The following is a 19,139-nucleotide window of genomic DNA, read 5'->3' as shown; positions in this document are numbered from 1 at the left end:
AGACCCGATGGGCCGAATGGCAGTGTCAGCACTGAGGATTTGGAACCAGTTTCAACGACACTTTGGATTAGAAGGTATGTCTCTGTAGACGCCGATTTGCAACAATCATAGGTTTGCGCCGGCAGGGCTGAATGCGAGGTTCTGGGATGGCAGCAGGTGCATCAGAGATTTGTTCATGGGAGAAAAGTTTCCAGACCTGGAGGAGCTCGAGGAGAAAAACCAGCAACCAAAGGGGAATAAGTTCAGGTATCCGCAGGTTAGGGACTTTATTAAGAAGAGGTGCCATAGTTTCTGATGCTGTTGCCTCTGGTGTGCAGGAGAAGCTTCTGTTCCAAGGATGAAATTGGGGAGGGCAGGGTTGCAGACATGTACGGAGAGCTGATGAAGAGGGAATGTGCTCCCTTGGAGATGTTCAGGCACAAGTGGGAGGAGGAGCTGAGGGACATTGGGGGCCAGCGTGTGGAGGGAAGCTCTTGGAGGTTGAATGTATCCTTGTCATGTGCTAAGCTAAGACTTATCCAATTTAAAATGGTGGTTGGAGCTCACGAGGGTGTCCAGGATGAGTCAGTTCTTTTGAGGATGGAGAATTGGTGTCGGCGGTGTTCGGGGCACAGCGAACCATGTGCATATGTTTTGGGCATGTCCGAGGTTGGGGGGTTTTGGAAGAGATTTTTGGACGTAATTTCAAAGATTTTGGGGGTAGAGGTAGCTTCGATTCCAGAGGTGGCGATATTTGAAGTGTCGGAGGATGCGGGAGTACAGGTCATTGAATCATCATTGGCAGGGGAGGAAATGGTGGGTGATTACTTTTTATCGGGGGGGGGGGCGATAAATTGGAAAAGGGAGGTGGTTACTGGGGTGGCAACGAGATGAGTGGGGACTGTTGTTGGGAGGATGGGGTTTGTTACCTGTTGTATTTTTGTGATTATGTATATCCTTAAATGGCCTTCAATAATTTTTTTTTTAAAGAGGGAAAAAGAACTACCTGGATGCAATTTTAACTGTGAACCAGTTTTTAGTAGATGAGCAGTTGCGTGTGAGAAAGCCACCTGTTGCTCTAGAAGTGGTGCATGGGGTATTTTAATTCCTCGGCCTCATTTAGCAGGAGTAGGCCACTCAGACATTCGAGCCTATGGCTATCATTTAGTCAGACCATGACCAATCTGTACTATAATTCCAATTGATATGGCTCTTGATGGGCTGGATTCTCTGCCCCGACACGCCACTTTTCAGCCTCGACCCTCCGGCGGGATTCTCCGTAACGCCGGCGGGTCAGTGGGGTTTCCCATTGTGGGGCAGCCCCACACCATCGGGAAATCCCCGGGCGCCGGCAAAACGGAGAATGACGCCGGCGGAGAATCCCTCCCGATATCTTTCCTTAACAAAAATCTATCGATCACAATCTTTAAATTTTCAATTGACCCAGTATCTATAACATACGAGAGATTTAAATTACCCTGGTCAACAACCAGAATGTTCTAAGTGGGAAATTGGTGGCAATTGTTGGAAATTTCTATCAGCCAGAAGCCAACCGTCAAGAGCATAGAAACATAGAACATAGAATAAATACAGCACAGAACAGGCCCTTCGGCCCACGAAGTTGTGCCGAACCTTTGTCCTAGATTAATCATAGAATTTACAATGCAGAAGGAGGCCAGCCTGCCCATCATGCTTGGAAAGAGCACCCTACCCAAGGTCAACACCTTCACCCTATCCCCATAACCCAGTAACCCCACCCAACACTAAGGGCAATTTTGGAAACTAAGGGCAATTTATCATGGCCAATCCACCTAACCTGCACATCTTTGGACTGTGGGGGGAAACCGGAGCACCCGGAGGAAACCCACGCACACACGGGGAGGATGTGCAGACTGCGCATAGACAGTGACCCAAGCCGGAATCGAACCTAGGACCCTGGAGCTGTGAAGCAATTGTGCTATCCACAATGCTACCTTGCTGCCCTTAAGAACAAATTAATCTACACTCCATTATTCTACCGTAATCCATGTACCTATCCAATAGCCGCTTGAAGGTCCCTAATGTTTCCAACTCAACTACTTCCACAGGCAGTGCATTCCATGCCCCCACTACCCTCTGGGTAAAGAACCTACCTCTGACATCCCCCCTATATCTTCCACCATTCACCTTAAATTTATGTCTCCTTGTAATGGTTTGTTCCACCCGGGGAAAAAGCCTCTGACTGTCTACTCTATTCCCCTGATCATCTTATAAACCTCTATCAAGTCGCCCCTCATCTTTCTCCGTTCTAATGAGAAATGGCCTAGCACCCTCAACCTTTCCTCGTAAGACCTACTTTCCATTCCAGGCAACATCCTGGTAAATCTCCCTTTCACCTTTTCCAAAGCTTCCACATCCTTCCTAAAATGAGGCGACCAGAACTGCACACAGTACTCCAAATGTGGCCTTACTAAGGTTTTGTATAGCTGCATCATCACCTCACGGCTCTTAAATTCAATCCCTCTGTTAATGAACGCTAGCACACCATAGGCCTTCTTCATAGCTCTATCCACCTGAGTGGCAACTTTCAAAGATCTATGAACATAGACCCCAAGATCTCTCTGCTCCTCCACATTGCAAAGAATCCTACTGTTAACCCTGTATTCCGCATTCATATTTGTCCTTCCAAAATGGACAACCTCACACTTTTCAGGGTTAAACTCCATCTGCCACTTCTCAACCCAGCTCTGCATCCTATCTTGTCTCTTTGCAGCCGACAACAGCCCTCCTCACTATCCACTACTCCACCAAACTTTGCATCATCTGCAAATTTACTGGCCTACCCTTCAACTCCCTCTTCCAAGTCATTAATGAAAATCACAAACAGTAGAGGACCTAGAACTGATCCCTGCAGTACGCCACTGGTAACTGGGCTCCAGGCTGAATATTTGCCATCCACCACCACTCTCTGACTTCTATTGGTTAGCCAGTTCGTTATCCAACTGGCCAAATTTCCCACTATCCCATGCCTCCTTACTTTCTGCATAAGCCTACCATGGGGAAGTGGTAGCATGTGAGTGGTGTAATCATTTGCCAGGCTGTTGTGAAATTGTTTTTTTTTAAATTAAAATCTTACTTTTTGGGGCCTCTCCTGCTCTCGATCCATTTCCTGGGTTGGTTTGATAAGAACCACCATCATTTACTGCTCTAACCACTGTGTAAAGATGGTAGTTGGGGCATGCCAGCATCAGATTGTCATATATGTATCATAGAATTTTCAATGCAGAAGGAGGCCATTCGGCCCATCGAGTCCATTGGAAAGAGCACCCTACTCAAGCCCACACCTCCACCCTATCCCCATAATCCCACTGAACCTTTTTGGACACTAAAGGCAATTAGCATGGCCAATCCACCTAACCTGCACATCTTTGGACTGTGGGAGGAAACCGGAGCACCCAGAGGAAACCCACGCAGACACAGAGAATGTGCAGACTCCGCACAGGCAGTGACCCAAGCCTGGAATCAAACTTGGGACCCTGGAGCTGGGGAGCAACTGTGCTAACCACTGTGCTACCATGCTGCCCCACCTGAACCCCTGATATTTTTGTCGTCTGTAATCCTTGTGCTCAAGTATCTGCCCAACTCTCTTTTAAAATTATTTATTCTGAATTCTCTGTGTGTACCCGAACAGGCACCGTAGTGTGGCGACTGGGGGATTTTCACAGTAACTTCATTGCAGTGTTAATGTAAGCCTACTTGTGACGCCAATAAAGGTCATCATAATAGAATCCCTACAAATTAGAAGGAGGCCATTCAGCCCATCAAATTTGCACCAACCCTTTGAATGAGCACTCTACCCATGTCCACCCTTCCCTATGCCCATGTATTTTAAGAAGGACTCCTCCAGTTTTGAAAAGATGTTGCTGTAGTCTGCTAACTGGAAAATTAGCTTCTGATGGCTCTAGAATGGATCATTTTAAATGTTTACCCACCTGTTTCCACCAAACAAGTAGGTTAGATTTGTTGCTCAGTTTTTGTATTAACCCAGAAATAGTTTGACTTCATAGAAGTGAAGTAAACGCTAAATGGGAAAAAAAATTAAGTTAAACGAAAATGCGAATTGTTGAATTTTCACTACTTTTTGTAATGCCAGCAAAGTGGTAGCTTTTACAAACACTGTTCAGATGCTCTGTTTTATCTCAACTAAAAACTGTAAATAATGACACAGTAACTAAAATGCCACAAGAGGGCAATGCAGTGCAACCTGTGGTAGGATGACTTTGGAATTTTGAGAACTCAACAAAGAACTGTGTTCATCAAGAACAAGGGTTTGAGCTTAAAGGTCATACTGTTGTAAACCCATCGCCTTCAAGTTTGCCTCCATGCCAGGAGCACAGTATACCTTAATTTACTCTTGATTACTCCTGGACTGCAAAATTTGTATCTTAGCACTCTTGTTCATGCTACAAGTACTGTCATGCTTCCAAAATGAAACGCTCGCCTGCCCATTTTGGATGTGAGTAACGCTGGACAGTTTATTGGCGTGTGATCACTTGAAATATGCAGAATGGGCAGATCAAAACTAACACTGTGCTGATTTGACACCAATGCTGCTCATTTGGAACACAATGCTTGAGCTAATGTTAGTGCTTGAACTTGCACAGCTAAACACACATCCATTAGCAGGAAGGATCCTCCATTAGCATTACTTAAAAGATCATAACTACTTTCAGGTTAGTTGCGAATTGTTTTCTACTGCCTGTTGCTGTGAATGCAATGGTGGTTTTTTGTTACTGAAGTCTACAGGGAATGGTGTGACACATGCTGAAGGCATTTGACCTGGCGTCAAGGGTTCGGCACAAACCACTTTTTCCCAGTCGTACTTTTACTGTGCATCAGTCCATTGTGTCATCTACATTAGAGCCATCACAACACACTAGAGGGTTTTGATAACAGGGCTCATGCACATGTGGGCAGCATGCAAATGACCGAAGTCAAGCAATCACACAACATGTGATAGACCATTGGGGATACTGAAACAATGCCTCTGCTACCTGGACCACTCTGGAAAAGATTTTTAGTTCTTACACATGTGTCAAGATGGAGTTTTATTGCATGCGACTGCATGTCATCATCATGAGGGAACCGTCTTTGGCACCAATTATATGGAACCAGCTGAAGAGCAGGTGCGGAAGGTCGGAGGTAACCAACACACCCTTTTTCCTGGGATCTCCTTGCTTGATTCATTCAATTCTAATAAGAGTAAACAAAACACCAATCTCAATTCACCTAGTGTCCTACCTTTCCTTCTGCCCCACACCATCGTAACAAAAAGATTCTGATTAAAGTCACCAATGATATCCTGCACGACTGAAAAGGATAAAGTATCCTTTCTCATCCTTCTCGACTTGACTACAGCATTTGATATGATTGATCACTCCACCCCCCTCCAATGTCTCTCCACTCATCCAACCAGGTGGGAATGCACTCACCTGGTTTCAGTCTTATGTATCTAATTGTAGCCAGAGAATCACCTACAATGTTTTCTCTTCTCATTCACGCACAGTTACCTCTGGAGTACACCAAAAGGCTATCTTTGATTCTATTCTATTTCTCAACTATATGCTGTCCTTTGGGGACATCATTGGAAAACATGGCATCCATTTCCACATTTTTGATAACAACACCCAGCTCCAACTCACCATCACCTCTCTTGCTTCTTCCACTGCATCCAAATCATCAGGCTGCATGCTGAATATCCAGTACTGGATGAGGAGAAATTTCCTTCAATTGAATATTGGAAAGATCAAAGTATTATCTTTAGTCCCCACCACAAGCATTGTTCTAGACACCCACTTTATCCCTCCCCTGGTAACCTCGAGGCTAAAACAGACAGTTCTCAAACTTGGTGTCATACTTGACCTCAAGATGAGTTTCTTTTTAAAAAAAATATTTTTATTGGCATTTCTCATATTTAGAAACAATTGTATGTACACATTTTTCTCACCCATGTTAATTTACTTTATTGTACAGAAAGGTTTATTTTGTCTTTCTTTTAATTGATCCTACATACATCTTCCTTTTGTGGTTTCTCCACCTTCCGTCCGCCCCCCCGGGTTGCGGAGTCTTTTGGTTCCTCAGCTACCTTGGTTTTGTACTCTTAACTTACTCCTCGTTGCTGGCCTCGAACAGGTTTTGGAACAGGCCGACAAACTGCCCCAAATACCTAGGAAGCCTTCCAAGATGAGTTTCTGATCTTATATGCATACCATCATCCAGACTGCCTCTTTCCAGCACCATAACATCGCCTGACTCCAGCACAGCCTCAGCTAATCTACTGCCAAAACCCTCATTCGTGCCTTCATCAACCCTAGACTCCACTATTTCAGTGCAATCGTAGCAGGTCTCCTTACGTTCCACCTTCTGCAAACTTGGCTTCATCCAAAGCTCTCTTGCCCATGTCCTAACTTGCACCAAATCCCATTGACTCATCACCCTTATGCTCGCCGACCTACACTGACTCTCAGTTAAGCAATGCCATGATTTTAAAATTCTCATTTTTGTTTTTAATTCCTCCCCTTGGTCCCTTCTCTGTCTATTTCTGTAATCTCCTACAGTCCTCCAAGATATCTATGCCCCTGTAATTCTGGTCTGTTCAGCATTCCCAATTTTAATTGCTCCACCATTGGTAGCTGTGTCTTCAGCTGCCAGGGTTCTAACCTCTTTAAATCCCTCCCTAACCACTCCACCTCTACCAGATTTTCCCCCTTTAAGAAACTCCTTCTGTGGCTCTGTCATGTTTTGTTTTACACTGCTTCTGTGAAGGGCCTTGGGATCTCAAGCCATTTGGGCCTTGAGGAACCAGCACCATATCGGTATGAGCAGCAGCAGTCTAAGCTGACCGACAGCAATCAAAACGGGCACTGGCTGAGTGCGGTATGGGACAATTGGGCGCGGCCGTTTTGGCGCGGCCGTTTGGACGCAGCCGTTTGGGCGCCATGGGACAATTGGGCGCAGCCAATTTGGCGCGGCCGTTTGGGCGCAGACGACAGAATTTTTTTAGTTTTTGTGGCTACTAAATTGTTGCAAGTAAATTGTTGCAAGATTCAAAGCAGATATATTAGGAATGGCTGGTAGACTACCTTGGGATATGTCTGTCAAACATTCATTAACAACTACAGTCGGTGCCTCAAGGGTTTCCTGTGCTCTCTTTTTTATTTTAGTTTTCACGAGTGCAACCTCTACTTGTGCAGCAGAAGCATCATGCGAATGGCTGTTCAGCTGCCTCACCACGTTTGCAGCTTTAGTATGGAGCCGTGCTTTGCACCGGTTTTTTTGCTCACAACACCAAAATTTCACTTCGCTGTCACCTTTGCTTGTTTTGTCAAAGACGTAAAGGAATCCGTTATGAACAAATTTTTCTTTACCACGTTTCATTGATACTTCCTCAGCCATCATATGGGTATGCAAATTGGTTTAGTTAAAAAATATATTAAAAGATGGTGATAGAACGAAACACTTGTGACAGCGGACCCGCACCAGCAGCCAACTCAACTGAGGCTAATTTACAAATAAAGAAATGTTATTTCGTCCGGCGCCAAAACATCCGGCGCCAAAACAGCCGGCGCCAAAACGGCTAGCGCCAAAACGGCCGCGCCCAAATGGCTGCGCCAAAACGTACCTAACCTGGCTGAGTGGCAGTGGTAGCATCATGAATGCTGTCACTCTTCAAGAGAGGGCAGCAGGTTTGCGTACCACATTGCCACTTACCCAGGAGGCACTCTCGCAATCCTAGTAATCTGCTAGGACGGATTGCTGGACTGCTGTGGAACACTGCTCCATGGTGGCAGCAGTCTGTCCTTCCACTGCAGCAGCCAGATTTTGGGTGGTTTCAGCTTGAGCTGGAAACTGAGACATCAACTGTCAGAGAATGTATCATAGTTCCACAGATGTGCCAATGGAGTTTATCACCACTTTCACTCCAAGCTCTGCACAAAGCCCTCTGCCAAGTTAGTGTTGGACTCCTCCAACTTCCTTTGTATTGAATACAGGTTATCTGGCTGGTCTACCAATGTACCAGGTACTTAATTATGCATATTCATTACCCTTCTCCCATATACCACCCTATTAAATGGTTCATCTCGGTCCTCTAGCAGACTCATTATGTGACTTCGCTCCCTGACAAACTGGCACCTGCACTACCCTTATCCCATACCAGGATACTCATGCCTGGTGTCTGATAATGTACCACAGCTAAGCTACCTTCGAAATGATTTCAGTGTCAGTATCTGAGCTTGTGGCTGTGAGTGTGCGAGCAAGTGACTGTTTCTTCTTCATTGTCTTCCTGCTCTTCTATCTTCCATCAATGCTGGGCCAGGAGGGATAGAAGTGAGGGAAGGTCTTGGAGACCTGAAATGTGAATGGTAAGGTTGCATTGGGGGAAGGAGGTGGAGAGAAACACACAGGGTTTCGCTGGGCCGAGCACTGGGAAGCTCACAGCAATTCCCATTCACTACCACACTTGGACATTTTTCCGGAGAATCGCATCCTATAAGTGATAAAAATAGCAAATATTTACCCAACCTTACCCACTAATTGCCAATCATTTCTCTCCCCTGTAGGGTCTACTGTTGCAGCAGGGCAAGATCATTCGCTCTCTGAAGATTTAAAAAGATAGAAACTCATTCACTCTGGCTGTGCCTGATTCGGGAAGTGTTCTCTCCCACTGCTCATGTGCATTGCACGAATGATATGTGTGTGAATGCCCAATGAATGTAAAAATATCATAGCATTCAAAGCACAAATAACAATGGAGGGATCTGATACCGTACTTATGATCAAAGAATGGCTGAGATTGGAAGAACGTAATAGTCTTCCTGTGTTTGCTTCTTATTTATCCTTTTCAATGTTCTCTAAGTCACACTGAGATGTTACTGCAGAAAAACTGTATTTCCTCTATTGAATGTGCAAGGGTGGTTAATAGAATCCCTGTATTTGTGGCAGGGATTGGTCTTTGTTGCTTGGGGGTTTTGTTGAAGACGGTTGCTGTGGGAGAGGTTAATATTAAGGTCATAATGTCAGCTTTCTACTTACATATGAAATTAATCAAGGGGATAAAAACCTGATGGATTCTATAGTGACAGGATCTACCCCACCAGATTACATTCCAGAGGATGAAGACAAAATGTAAATGTCCCTTTGTTTAAAATGCCACTTTGAGAAGCTGGGAAGAGATATTAAGTGTGTAAGATAAGTGAGTGATGGTGTAGGAAGTGTTGGAGGGTTCGGGTGTGGGGAGTAGTGGGGGTGGGGACTTGTAGTCAGGGGATGAGGATAGAGGTAGTCTGAGGGTGTGGGAGCAGTTGGGGTTAGTTGGTTTGGGCGTAGTCAGAGGGGGTAATTGACTTGGGGGTGGTCGGCCGCTTGGGAGTAGGTGGGGCGGGGGAGGGGGGGGGGGGGAGTCAGGTGTGCGACCACCCAGAACAGCTTCAGGGATACCACCTTCCAGAGGTCAGAAATGAAATGAAAATCACTTATTGTCACGAGTAGGCTTCAATGAAGTTACTGTGAAAAGCCCCTAGTCGCCACATTCAGGCGCCTGTTCGGGGAGGCTGGTACGGGACAGATGATCTGAGCCAACATTTTTTTCACGTAAATGGTGACACATTTGTGAAGCTCTCACAAAAATCAGTACGTGCTTACTTGGTACTAATTTAAAGCCATGATTGAATAGCGGAGCAGACCCGATGGGCCGAGTGGCCTAATTTTGCCCCTATGTCTTATGGTCTTAAAATCTGAGATCCATAGACTTTTGCTAGTCAAAGATAGTGTGTGGTGTGTGTAAGACATGCTGGGTAGAGGTACAGACTTGCCATGACCTCACTGAATGGCAGTAGAGCAGGGACAAGGCCAGGAGGTAAATGTTGCTCTTCTATATCTTGTATCTATTTGTAATGCTTGCACCTCAAACGGAGCAAATCTATTGTAAGAAGCTGGGCAGAGCTTCATTATACCTGAACAAATGTCAGCAAATGTTCCCACGTTTATGGGCCTGCTGGTTTTACCCAAGCCGTGTGGGAATTGCCAACGTTCGCCGCGGAATGAGGCCAGATGAAGTGATAGTGTGTTTGCACCTTGCTGCTCCCTCTTGAGCAATGAGGCTGGAGCCTCCTGGACAGGTGTGCGGGGCGCGCAGTGCGCAAACTCCAGCTGCTGCCGGCCGGCAGGCCTGGTTTCTATGGTTACTCGGCGGTGGGAGCAGCGGCCAGGATGGCGGCTCTCCTCCTTCACATGCCAGAGGTGCTGCTGTGCGTCTCCCTGTACTGGGATCAGCTCTTCACCGCTCCGCTCAACCAGCGGCCCATCATCGGTAAGAAAGCCTCTGGTGCCAGGCGAAAGGGACAAAAACAAAAATCAACCTGGGACGACAGTGCAGCCCAGCTTCATTGGGATAAACGGATTACTATCAGATTGCTGGTAGAAAAGGGGGCAGTGCTCTGTCACACGAACTCGGTAGGTTGGCAGAAGTCACTTGAGATGTGCTGTCTATTAGGTTTTGAGACTGGCCATGTAGACTGGAAATTTTTTTCCGAATTTGCTTCCCTGGATCACCTTGAATAGACTCCTATCTAGAAGAGGCGCAAGTTACTACGAGAGCAGAAAAAAGAGGAAAAACACTCAAATTTGTAAAGTACTCGATCTTATTTGGCTGTTGGAAAATTTAACTGCAGATCAGAAAATCTTGTTTTTAAAGTACATATTTTTATTCTCCACTGACTTCTATGCTGTGGCAGGATTACAGTTGATAACAAATATAATACAAAAGTTCAGATCGCTTTCAACTTCATAGGAAGCTGCTATTGTTAAAACAAAAATATCTGAAGTTAAAAATGACATTGGGCGGATAATGGTCCAGCTTTTATCGTGGTAATAATGGGTTACTCCACTGATACTGGCAACAACTTCAGGTATGTTCAGTTTATAATTGTGCAGACACACACTGACTGACACACTGCAAGACCAATCAATACACACAACACAGCAGCTAATCAACAGTTAGGGCACGCTCACTATAAAGCCAGAGGGCTTTTCCTGCTCATTCGGGATGCAGCCTCTGAGAAGGACAGAGCTCACAGCTTGTAGCACAGACCTTCACCATGTGCTAACAGTTTAGACTGGTCAGGATAGGCATATGTCCTCGGTTAATCTAACATAGTGTCGACCCACAGTGAAAGTATGTTCAACAGTTCCTAGCTTAATAAAATAGTGTTGTACTATTACAAGTGTTGCTAGCCTGTCTATGTCACAACTAAGGTAAACACAGTCTCCACAGATCCAGAGTACCCAACACATCATGGGACCAGTACGTGATGTTAGAATTTATTAGACCTACCTTCAAGTGATCTGCCTTTGACCAGCAATCAGCCATCCGGCAAAACGGACAGCGTCCACCCCCTACCACCACTCCGCATCACTGGCAACCTCGGTACCAACTGGAGAATATTTAAACAACGATTCCAGCTTTACCTTGAAGCCACAGACCAGGAAGCTGCTTCAGACACCAGGAAGATTGCTCTCTTCCTCTCCACGGCCGGGGACCACACCATCCACACCTTCAACTCTCTCACTTTTGCTGAAGGTGAAGACAAGTCAAAATTCAAGACAGTCCTCCTCAATTTTGACAGTCACTGTGACATCGAGGTAACTGAAAGTTTCGAGCGCTATGTCTTCCAACAGCATTTGTAGGGTAAGGATAAACCTTTTCAATCCTTTCTCACCCACCTTCGCATCCTTGCGCAGTCCTGTAATTACGGGTCCACCTCCGACTCCATGATACGCGACCAGATCGTTTTCGGTCTTCAGTCGGATCCCCTACGCCAGCAGCTCCTCAAGGTTAAACAGCTTACCCTTGCGATTGCCATCAAGACCTGCGTTCTGCATGAACACGCCACTAACCGATACTCGCACATTCAAGCGGCTGAAACGGTCCCCACGAGGCAGAACGGGTGCCTGCAATCAAGCAACTCCAGGGCCTCAGCCTGGATGAGGGCGGCCATTTTGCACGCTTTTCACAGCTTCCAGCATGTGCGCACTGAACGAGGGGACGGCGACGCCGAAGATTGCACTGCGCAGGCACGCACCACGTGCAACCGCACCGCGCATGCACGGTGGCGCACTGAACGTTCTGATGTCACAACGTGCGGCAACTGTGGCTCCGCCCACTTAAAGTGACAATGTCCTGCAAAATCCCGACGCTGTCTACAATGTGGCTAACTTGGCCACTATACTGCTTTATGCAGGTCTGCTCAACCAACTACCTCTCATCACTCCAACCAGCTACGCAGGGACGTCCGCGCCATCCAGCCCACGGTCACCGAATCCGATTCTGACCTGATGCCTGACCTTGACACCGAGGACCCTAAAGCTCAATTTCTGGTCGGTATCATTACCAAACACAGGATGCCCCCGAAGTTAAAAGTCCAGCCTGTCCCAATATTCAGCATTGATCCGGACGACGAGTGGTGTGCCACCCTCACGGTCAACCGATCCCGAATCTGATTCCGCCTGGACACCGGCGCTTCAGCCAATCTCATTGCGTGGCCTGACCTCGAAAGTCTCCGTGTCAAGCTGACCATCCTGCTATCAGCCTGCCAGCTATTGGACTATAATGGTAATCCCATTGCTGCCAGTTGCTCATGCCAACTTGAAGTGGCGCACCAGTCACTAAAAACTAATCTGCCATTTGAAATAGTGGGATCCTCCAAAGCCTCCCTGCTTGATGCACAAGCATGCAAACTCCTGAATCTTGTCCAAAGGGTTCACTCCATGTCACCTGCTGATGCGTCTGCATCTCAGGACACTGACTTTAGGACGCAGCTGGACGCCATCATTATCCGATATCAGAGTGTTTTCGAGGGCATGGGCACACTCCCATACACCTACAAGATCTTGTTGAAACCAAATGCCACGCCTGTTGCATGCACCTCGCAGGGTCCAAGCACCCCTCAAGGACCGCCTCAAGCAGCAGCAGTAGGACCTCCAGGACCAAGAAGTAATTTCAAAAGTGACGGAACCGACTGACTGGGTCAGTTCCATGGTATGCGTGATAAAGCCTTACGGAGAATTGCGTATATGTATTGATCCCAAGGACCTCAACCGCAATATTATGAGAGAGCACTATCCCATTCCAAAGCGCGAAGAACTCACCTGTGAGATGGCTCGCACCAAGTTCTTTACCAAGTTAGACTCATCCAAGGGGTTCCGGCAGATCCAACTCGACGTATCAAGCAGGAAGCTCTGCATTTTTAACACCCCCTTTGGCCGGTATTGTTACAACCGGATGTTGTTTGATATCATCTCTGCATCGGAAGTGTTCCACAGGATTATGGAACAGATGATGGAAGGTATTGAAGGGGTTCGCGTCTATGTGGACGACATAATCACCTCCAACGCGTCTTCCGATGGATCCATGAGCATGGCCTCTGCCTCAACAGGGCCAAATGCTCCTTTGGTCAAACAGAAATTAAGTTCCTCGGAGACCACATCTCACAGTTTGGCGTGCAGCCGGATGCGGACAAGGTAGCTGCCATTAAGGCCATGAAGACAGCGGAGGACAAGAAGGCGGTCCTCTGCTTCCTGGGCATGGTCAACTTTCTAGGGAAATTCATCCCTAACCTCGCCTCTCACGCCACGGCTCTCAGGAACCTGGTCAAGAAGACGACAGAGTTCCAATGGCTCCCTGCCCACGAACACGAATGGCGGGAAATCAGGGCAAAGCTGACCACGGCCCCGGTCTTGGCATTTTTTGATCTGGCCAAAGAAACAAAAATTTCTACGAATGCCAGTCAATCCGGCATTGGAGCAGTCCTCCTTCAGCGTGATGATGCCTCATCATGGGCTCCCATTGCATACGCGTCACGTGCAATGACGCCCACCGAACAGCGCTATGCGCAAATTGAAAAAGAGTGCCTGGGCCTTCTTACCGGAGTCGTTAAATTCCATGACTATGTCTACGGACTCCCAAAGTTCACAGTCGAAACAGACCACAGACCGCTGGTCAATATCATTCAAAAAGACCTTAACGGCATGACGCCTCGCCTGCAGGGCATTCTCCTCAAGCTCAGGCGCTACGACTTTGAGCTTGTTTACACCCCGGGCAAGGAGCTCATCGTCGCTGATGCCCTCTCCCGGTCTGTCACCACACCATGTGACCCAGCGGGATTTGTTTGCCAGGTTGATGTCCATGTGGCATTTGCTGCTTCCAATCTGCCCACCACAGATGAACGCCTCATCCAAATTCGTTGAGAGATGGCCGATGACCCCCTGCTCCAGCGTGTCATGCGCCACCTAACGGATGGGTGGCTCAAGGGCCAATGCCCTCAATTCTATAATGTTAAAGGTGACCTGGCGGTAGTAGAGGGATTCTTCTCAAGCTGGACCACATTGTCATCCCGCATAGCATGTGCAACCTTGTCCTCGAGCAGCTCCATGAGGGCCACCTGGGAGTGGAGAATTGCCACCGATGGGCCTGTGAGGCAGTGTACTGGCCTGGGATTAACGAGGATATAGCTAGTGCCATGCTCAACTGCCCAACATGTCAGTGATTCCAGCCTGCGCAACCAGGGGAAACCTTGCAACCCCATGAGTTGGTCATGTCTCCCTGAACCAAGGTGGGCATCGACCTGTTCCATGCGCTTTTGTCCCGGACTATGTCCTCATTGTGGACTATTTCTCGAACTACCCGGAGGTGGTAAAGTTGCACGACCTCACCTCAGCTGCAGTCATTCATGCGTGTAAGGAAACCTTTGCTCAACACGGCATCCCGCTCATGGTCATGTCCGACAATGGCCCCTGTTTCGCCAGTCAGGAGTGGTCCAACTTTGCGAGATGGTACAACTTCACACATGTCACGTGCAGTCCCCTTTACCCCCAATCCAATGGTAAAGCAGAGAAGGGTGTGTACTTCGTAAAACGGCTTCTGTGCAAGGCTGGTTCTGATTTTTACCTTGCCTTGCTTGCCTACCGCTCCGCCCCCTTGTCCACCGGCCTGTCACCGGCTCAACTACTCATGAATCGCACGCTGTGGACGATGGTGTCGTCCATTCATGTCCGGTCCTTCGCCGATGCAGCTGATCCAGAGTACCCAACACATCACATATTTCAGTGTACCCAGCCCTGCTAACCCTAACCAGTAATCCACATCATAACACAGAACATTAAATCATCAACATCAAAAGAATACAAAAAACCTCTTTGGAAATATTTTTCAATTATAATTTGAAATTTGTGGCACGGTGGCACAATGATTAGGACTGCTGCCTCACAGTGACAGGGACCTGGATTCAATTTTGGCTTTGCGTGACTATGTGGAGTTTACTCTTTCTCCCTGTCTCTACGTGGTTTTTTGTTCCGGGTGCGCCTGTTTACTCTGACAGTCTAAAGATGTACAGGTTAGATGGGGTTACGGGGATAGGGCTAGGTAGGGTGCTCATTCAGAGGACAGGTGCAGACATGATAGACTGAACAACCTCCTTCTGCACTGTAGGAATTCTATAGTTATTCTATGGTTCCATAAAAGGCATAACGTAAAACAGAACTGGTATCAGGAATGAGGAGAAGATGTTCTGTTTTGTGGTTTGTCTTGTGGCTTAATCTTTACAGGGAAGGTTTCTCTCAACTCTAGTCTGATCAAGATATATAAAATACTAAAAGGGATTGATAAAGTAAATGTCGACCAAATGTTCCCCCTTGTGGGGCAATCTGGAACAACAGGTCATAGATATAGGTTGAGAGGCGGTAGATTTGAAACTGAGATGAGGAGTCACTACTTCTTGCAGAGGGTGGTGAATTTGGGGGACTCACTGCCCCATTGTGCGATGGAGTCCGAATCATTAATTGGTTTCAAGAGGGAGAAAGATATATTTCTGATTTTAAAAATAGGTTAAAGGGAAACAGGGAGGGAGGTGGCTTTGAGACCAGGAAGAGATCAGCCATGATGATTGAATGGCGGAGCAGGTTCAAAGGGCTGAATTGCCTACTTCTCCTAATTCCTAAGTTCCGATGCATGTTCCTGACTCAGACAGGTTACTTGAAAACTACTTTCTACTTTCCTAACACTATACAAGGTAGGCTACAAATAGGTCTATCTCTCTTAAATACAGACTGTTCCACCTATTCTTCCGAGTCTGTCACATGACTGCTGAGGCCACTGTTACATCATGATGCACATCATTAATTAATTACCTTAACTATTAACCCATTATACTACATTCTGTACATTATACTGTGATCTATCCTTCACTGAAACAGCTCTGATTCTGGGTGGGGGTCTGGAGACCAGAAGCTAAAACACCAGCAAAGCTCTGTCGGCCACCCAGCGACTTGTTCACTGGCAGCTGGGGACTCCCTTGTGATGAAGCGAGAAGAAAAGAAAGGAACATGCTGAGGCAAGGGGGCAGTGCTGGTGATGAGCCTCAGCTGGGGCTGAGGAGGCGAACTAGGGGGAAGTACTGGTCAGTTGTTTGGACCGGAGGGAAATAGGCCCAAGGGTCATTGCAGATCTCTGAATAGTGATGCTTTTGGTGATGATTAATAAAAAACTGAAAGCAGTGTAACCGAGACAAACCCAAATAATTCACTGGCCAGTTTTCCTCACTTCATGAACACTACAGCACTCAAGCTGTAGTATACATCTTGAAGATATATATACTTTTAAAGTTTGTGTTCTTGGTATTTCACCAAACTGCAATTCCAAGTATTGCAATTGGAGAGGAACTAATAATAACTCATCTATCCAATAAAACTCTGAGTCCTTTCCTTTTCTGGCAGATATTTAAACAGTTTTATTAACAGCTCTATATGTACTGATGATGACCATCTACACACCTCAACCTGAGGCCTTCAGTGTCCAGGTAACAAAATTCCAGTGTGGACCTGGGTAGAGTGCTCTTTTGGAGGGTCAGTGCACACTGGATTGTGCTCGGATTGGCTTGTCGGAGACTTCTTCCGGGACACGCTTAGTTTGAATGCGCTTCGCTTTTTATGCTTTTTCAGTAAAAATGATAATCGTCCAACAAACTGGAATGATGTAATGGCAAAATGGCATGGTGGGGATTGGCACTAGGTTGGCATAGGGGTTAAAAAGGGCCATTAGGACGGGTGGAAGAGATTGGGGCTAAAGGGCCTAATGTTTAAGAAAACAATTAGATGAAGTTCCAGTCCACCTTAGCACTCGGTAGCCCTTGTGGCCACTTTCAATTTGTACCTGGAGGTGGCAGACCGGTGCGCGCGCACCCCCCCCACCCCCCCCCCCCCCCCCCCCCCACCCCCCCAGTCAAATGAAGATCTGAATATTCCCATCATTCAGGAAATGTTTTACTGCGAGCCAGGAAATTCCCCCAACTATTGCTACTTGATTCTGGAGCGAAAATACAGGAGTTCAGATAACCACAGATACAAATTGATGACATTGGTGCATGGTTCACGCTGGCTCTGCTTCCACATAAAATCTCCTATTCTGTCAGATATCCACTTCCATTGCTACCCTGAGATTTTCCACAGTTCCATTCCTGGCACAGCCATATCAGCACCTGTTTTTAAAAAAATGTATTTTATTCCAAACATATTCAACAGCACAAAAACATAAATAAATCGGAGCACATTCACCACATCTCACAGTTTGTACAAGTTCCCCCCCACCCCCCCCCCCCCCCCCCCACTCCCCCTCCTTCCCGTGACAAACAATTCTTCAAACATGGTCATGAACAGCCCCCACCGTGTCTCAAAGCTCTCCGCTCATTCCCTCAATTTAAACTTAATCTTCTCCAGCCGGAAAAAGTCATATAGGTCCCCCAGCCAGGCCGGCACCCTGACGGCTTAATATACCATCATACCAGCAGGATCCTTCGCTGGTCAACTCGAGAGGTGAAGGCCACAACATCGGCCTTCCTCCCTTCCATCAGCTCTGGCATTTCCAATACCCCCCAAAAAAAATCACCACCAAAGGGCCTCTACCGCCACAGTTTTTGATACCGCCCCAAACACTCCCTCCCAGTATCTCTCCAACTTCTCACAGCCCCACGACATATATGTGTGTTTGCTGGTCCTCGCCTACACTTCTCACACTCATCAGGCACCCCCTGGAAAACCCACTCATCCTTACCCGAGTCATGTACACCCTGTGTACCATCTTAATCTGAATCAAACTCATCTTCGTACATGAGGAGGTTGAATACACCCTGCGCATCACCTCATTCCACACTCCCAATCCTATCTTCCCCCCAACTCCGGTTTCCTCCCACAGTCCAAAGATGTGCAGGTGAGGTGAATTGCCATGCTAAATTGCCCCTTAGTGTCCAAAAGGTTAAGTGGGGTTACTGGGTCATGAGGATAGGGTGGACATGTGGGCTTAAGTAAGGTGCTCTTTCCAAGGGCTAGTGCAGACTCAGTGGGCCGAATGGCCCCCTTCTGCACTGTAAATTTTATGATTTATAATTATGAAGTCGTCCCATTTCTCCTTAATCCTCACCACCTGTGTTCCCTCTGCTCCCCCAGCCCATATATATCCCCAATCCTACCCTCCCTTTCCACCTACGGGAGCAGCAACCGCTCCAACAGGGTATACTCTGGCAATCCTCTCCATTCCTTCCGAAAGTCCCTCATTTGCATATACTTGATTTTGCTTCCCTTTGGAAGCTCTATCCTATCCTGCAACTCTTCTAGACTTACAAACCCCTCCTCCGGGTATAGATCCCTCACCCTCACCTAACACACCTCTCTCCACCTCCTATACATGCCATCCATCTCCCCCGGCAAAAACCCATAGTTCTCACACAGCTGTGTTAGCACTGACATGCCTTCTAATCTGAAGTGTCTCTTCAATTGATTTCACACCCTAATTGTGAACTGTACCACCGGGCTCTTCGTTTACCTCCTCGGTGATAAAAGGTAGCGCTGCCATTACCATGGCCCGCAGGCTGGATCCCCTACAGGATTCCTCCTCCATCCTGACCCATTCTGACCCCTCTCCTTCCTACCACCGCCTCACTTTCTCCACATTCGCCGTCCAGTAATACTGCAGCAGATTCAGTAGCGCCAATCCCCCCTTGTGCTTCTGCCTCTGTAGCAGGGCCCTCTTCACCCGAGTACATGTCCCGCCCATATAAACCCCAAAATCGCTGCGT

The 19,139-nt window shown here is 47.1% G+C and overlaps 1 protein-coding gene across 2 annotated transcripts in view; it reads left to right on the top strand.

Moving 5' to 3' along the window:
* Window positions 1–9,626: 9,626 nt before the first annotated feature.
* LOC119972564 (gamma-glutamyl hydrolase-like) overlaps window positions 9,627–19,139 on the top strand; it is a 61,995-nt gene continuing 52,482 nt past the window's right edge. For both annotated transcript variants that reach the window (XM_038809472.1, XM_038809473.1), the window contains exon 1: window positions 9,627–10,327. In XM_038809472.1, the coding sequence (XP_038665400.1) occupies window positions 10,228–10,327 (100 nt within the window). In that variant the 5' untranslated portion in view covers window positions 9,627–10,227. The remainder of the gene's footprint in view (window positions 10,328–19,139) is intronic.

Source organism: Scyliorhinus canicula, chromosome 10 (genome assembly GCF_902713615.1).
Source record: "Scyliorhinus canicula chromosome 10, sScyCan1.1, whole genome shotgun sequence".
Taxonomy (NCBI): domain Eukaryota; kingdom Metazoa; phylum Chordata; class Chondrichthyes; order Carcharhiniformes; family Scyliorhinidae; genus Scyliorhinus; species Scyliorhinus canicula.
This window is presented reverse-complemented; position numbering and strand designations above follow the sequence as displayed.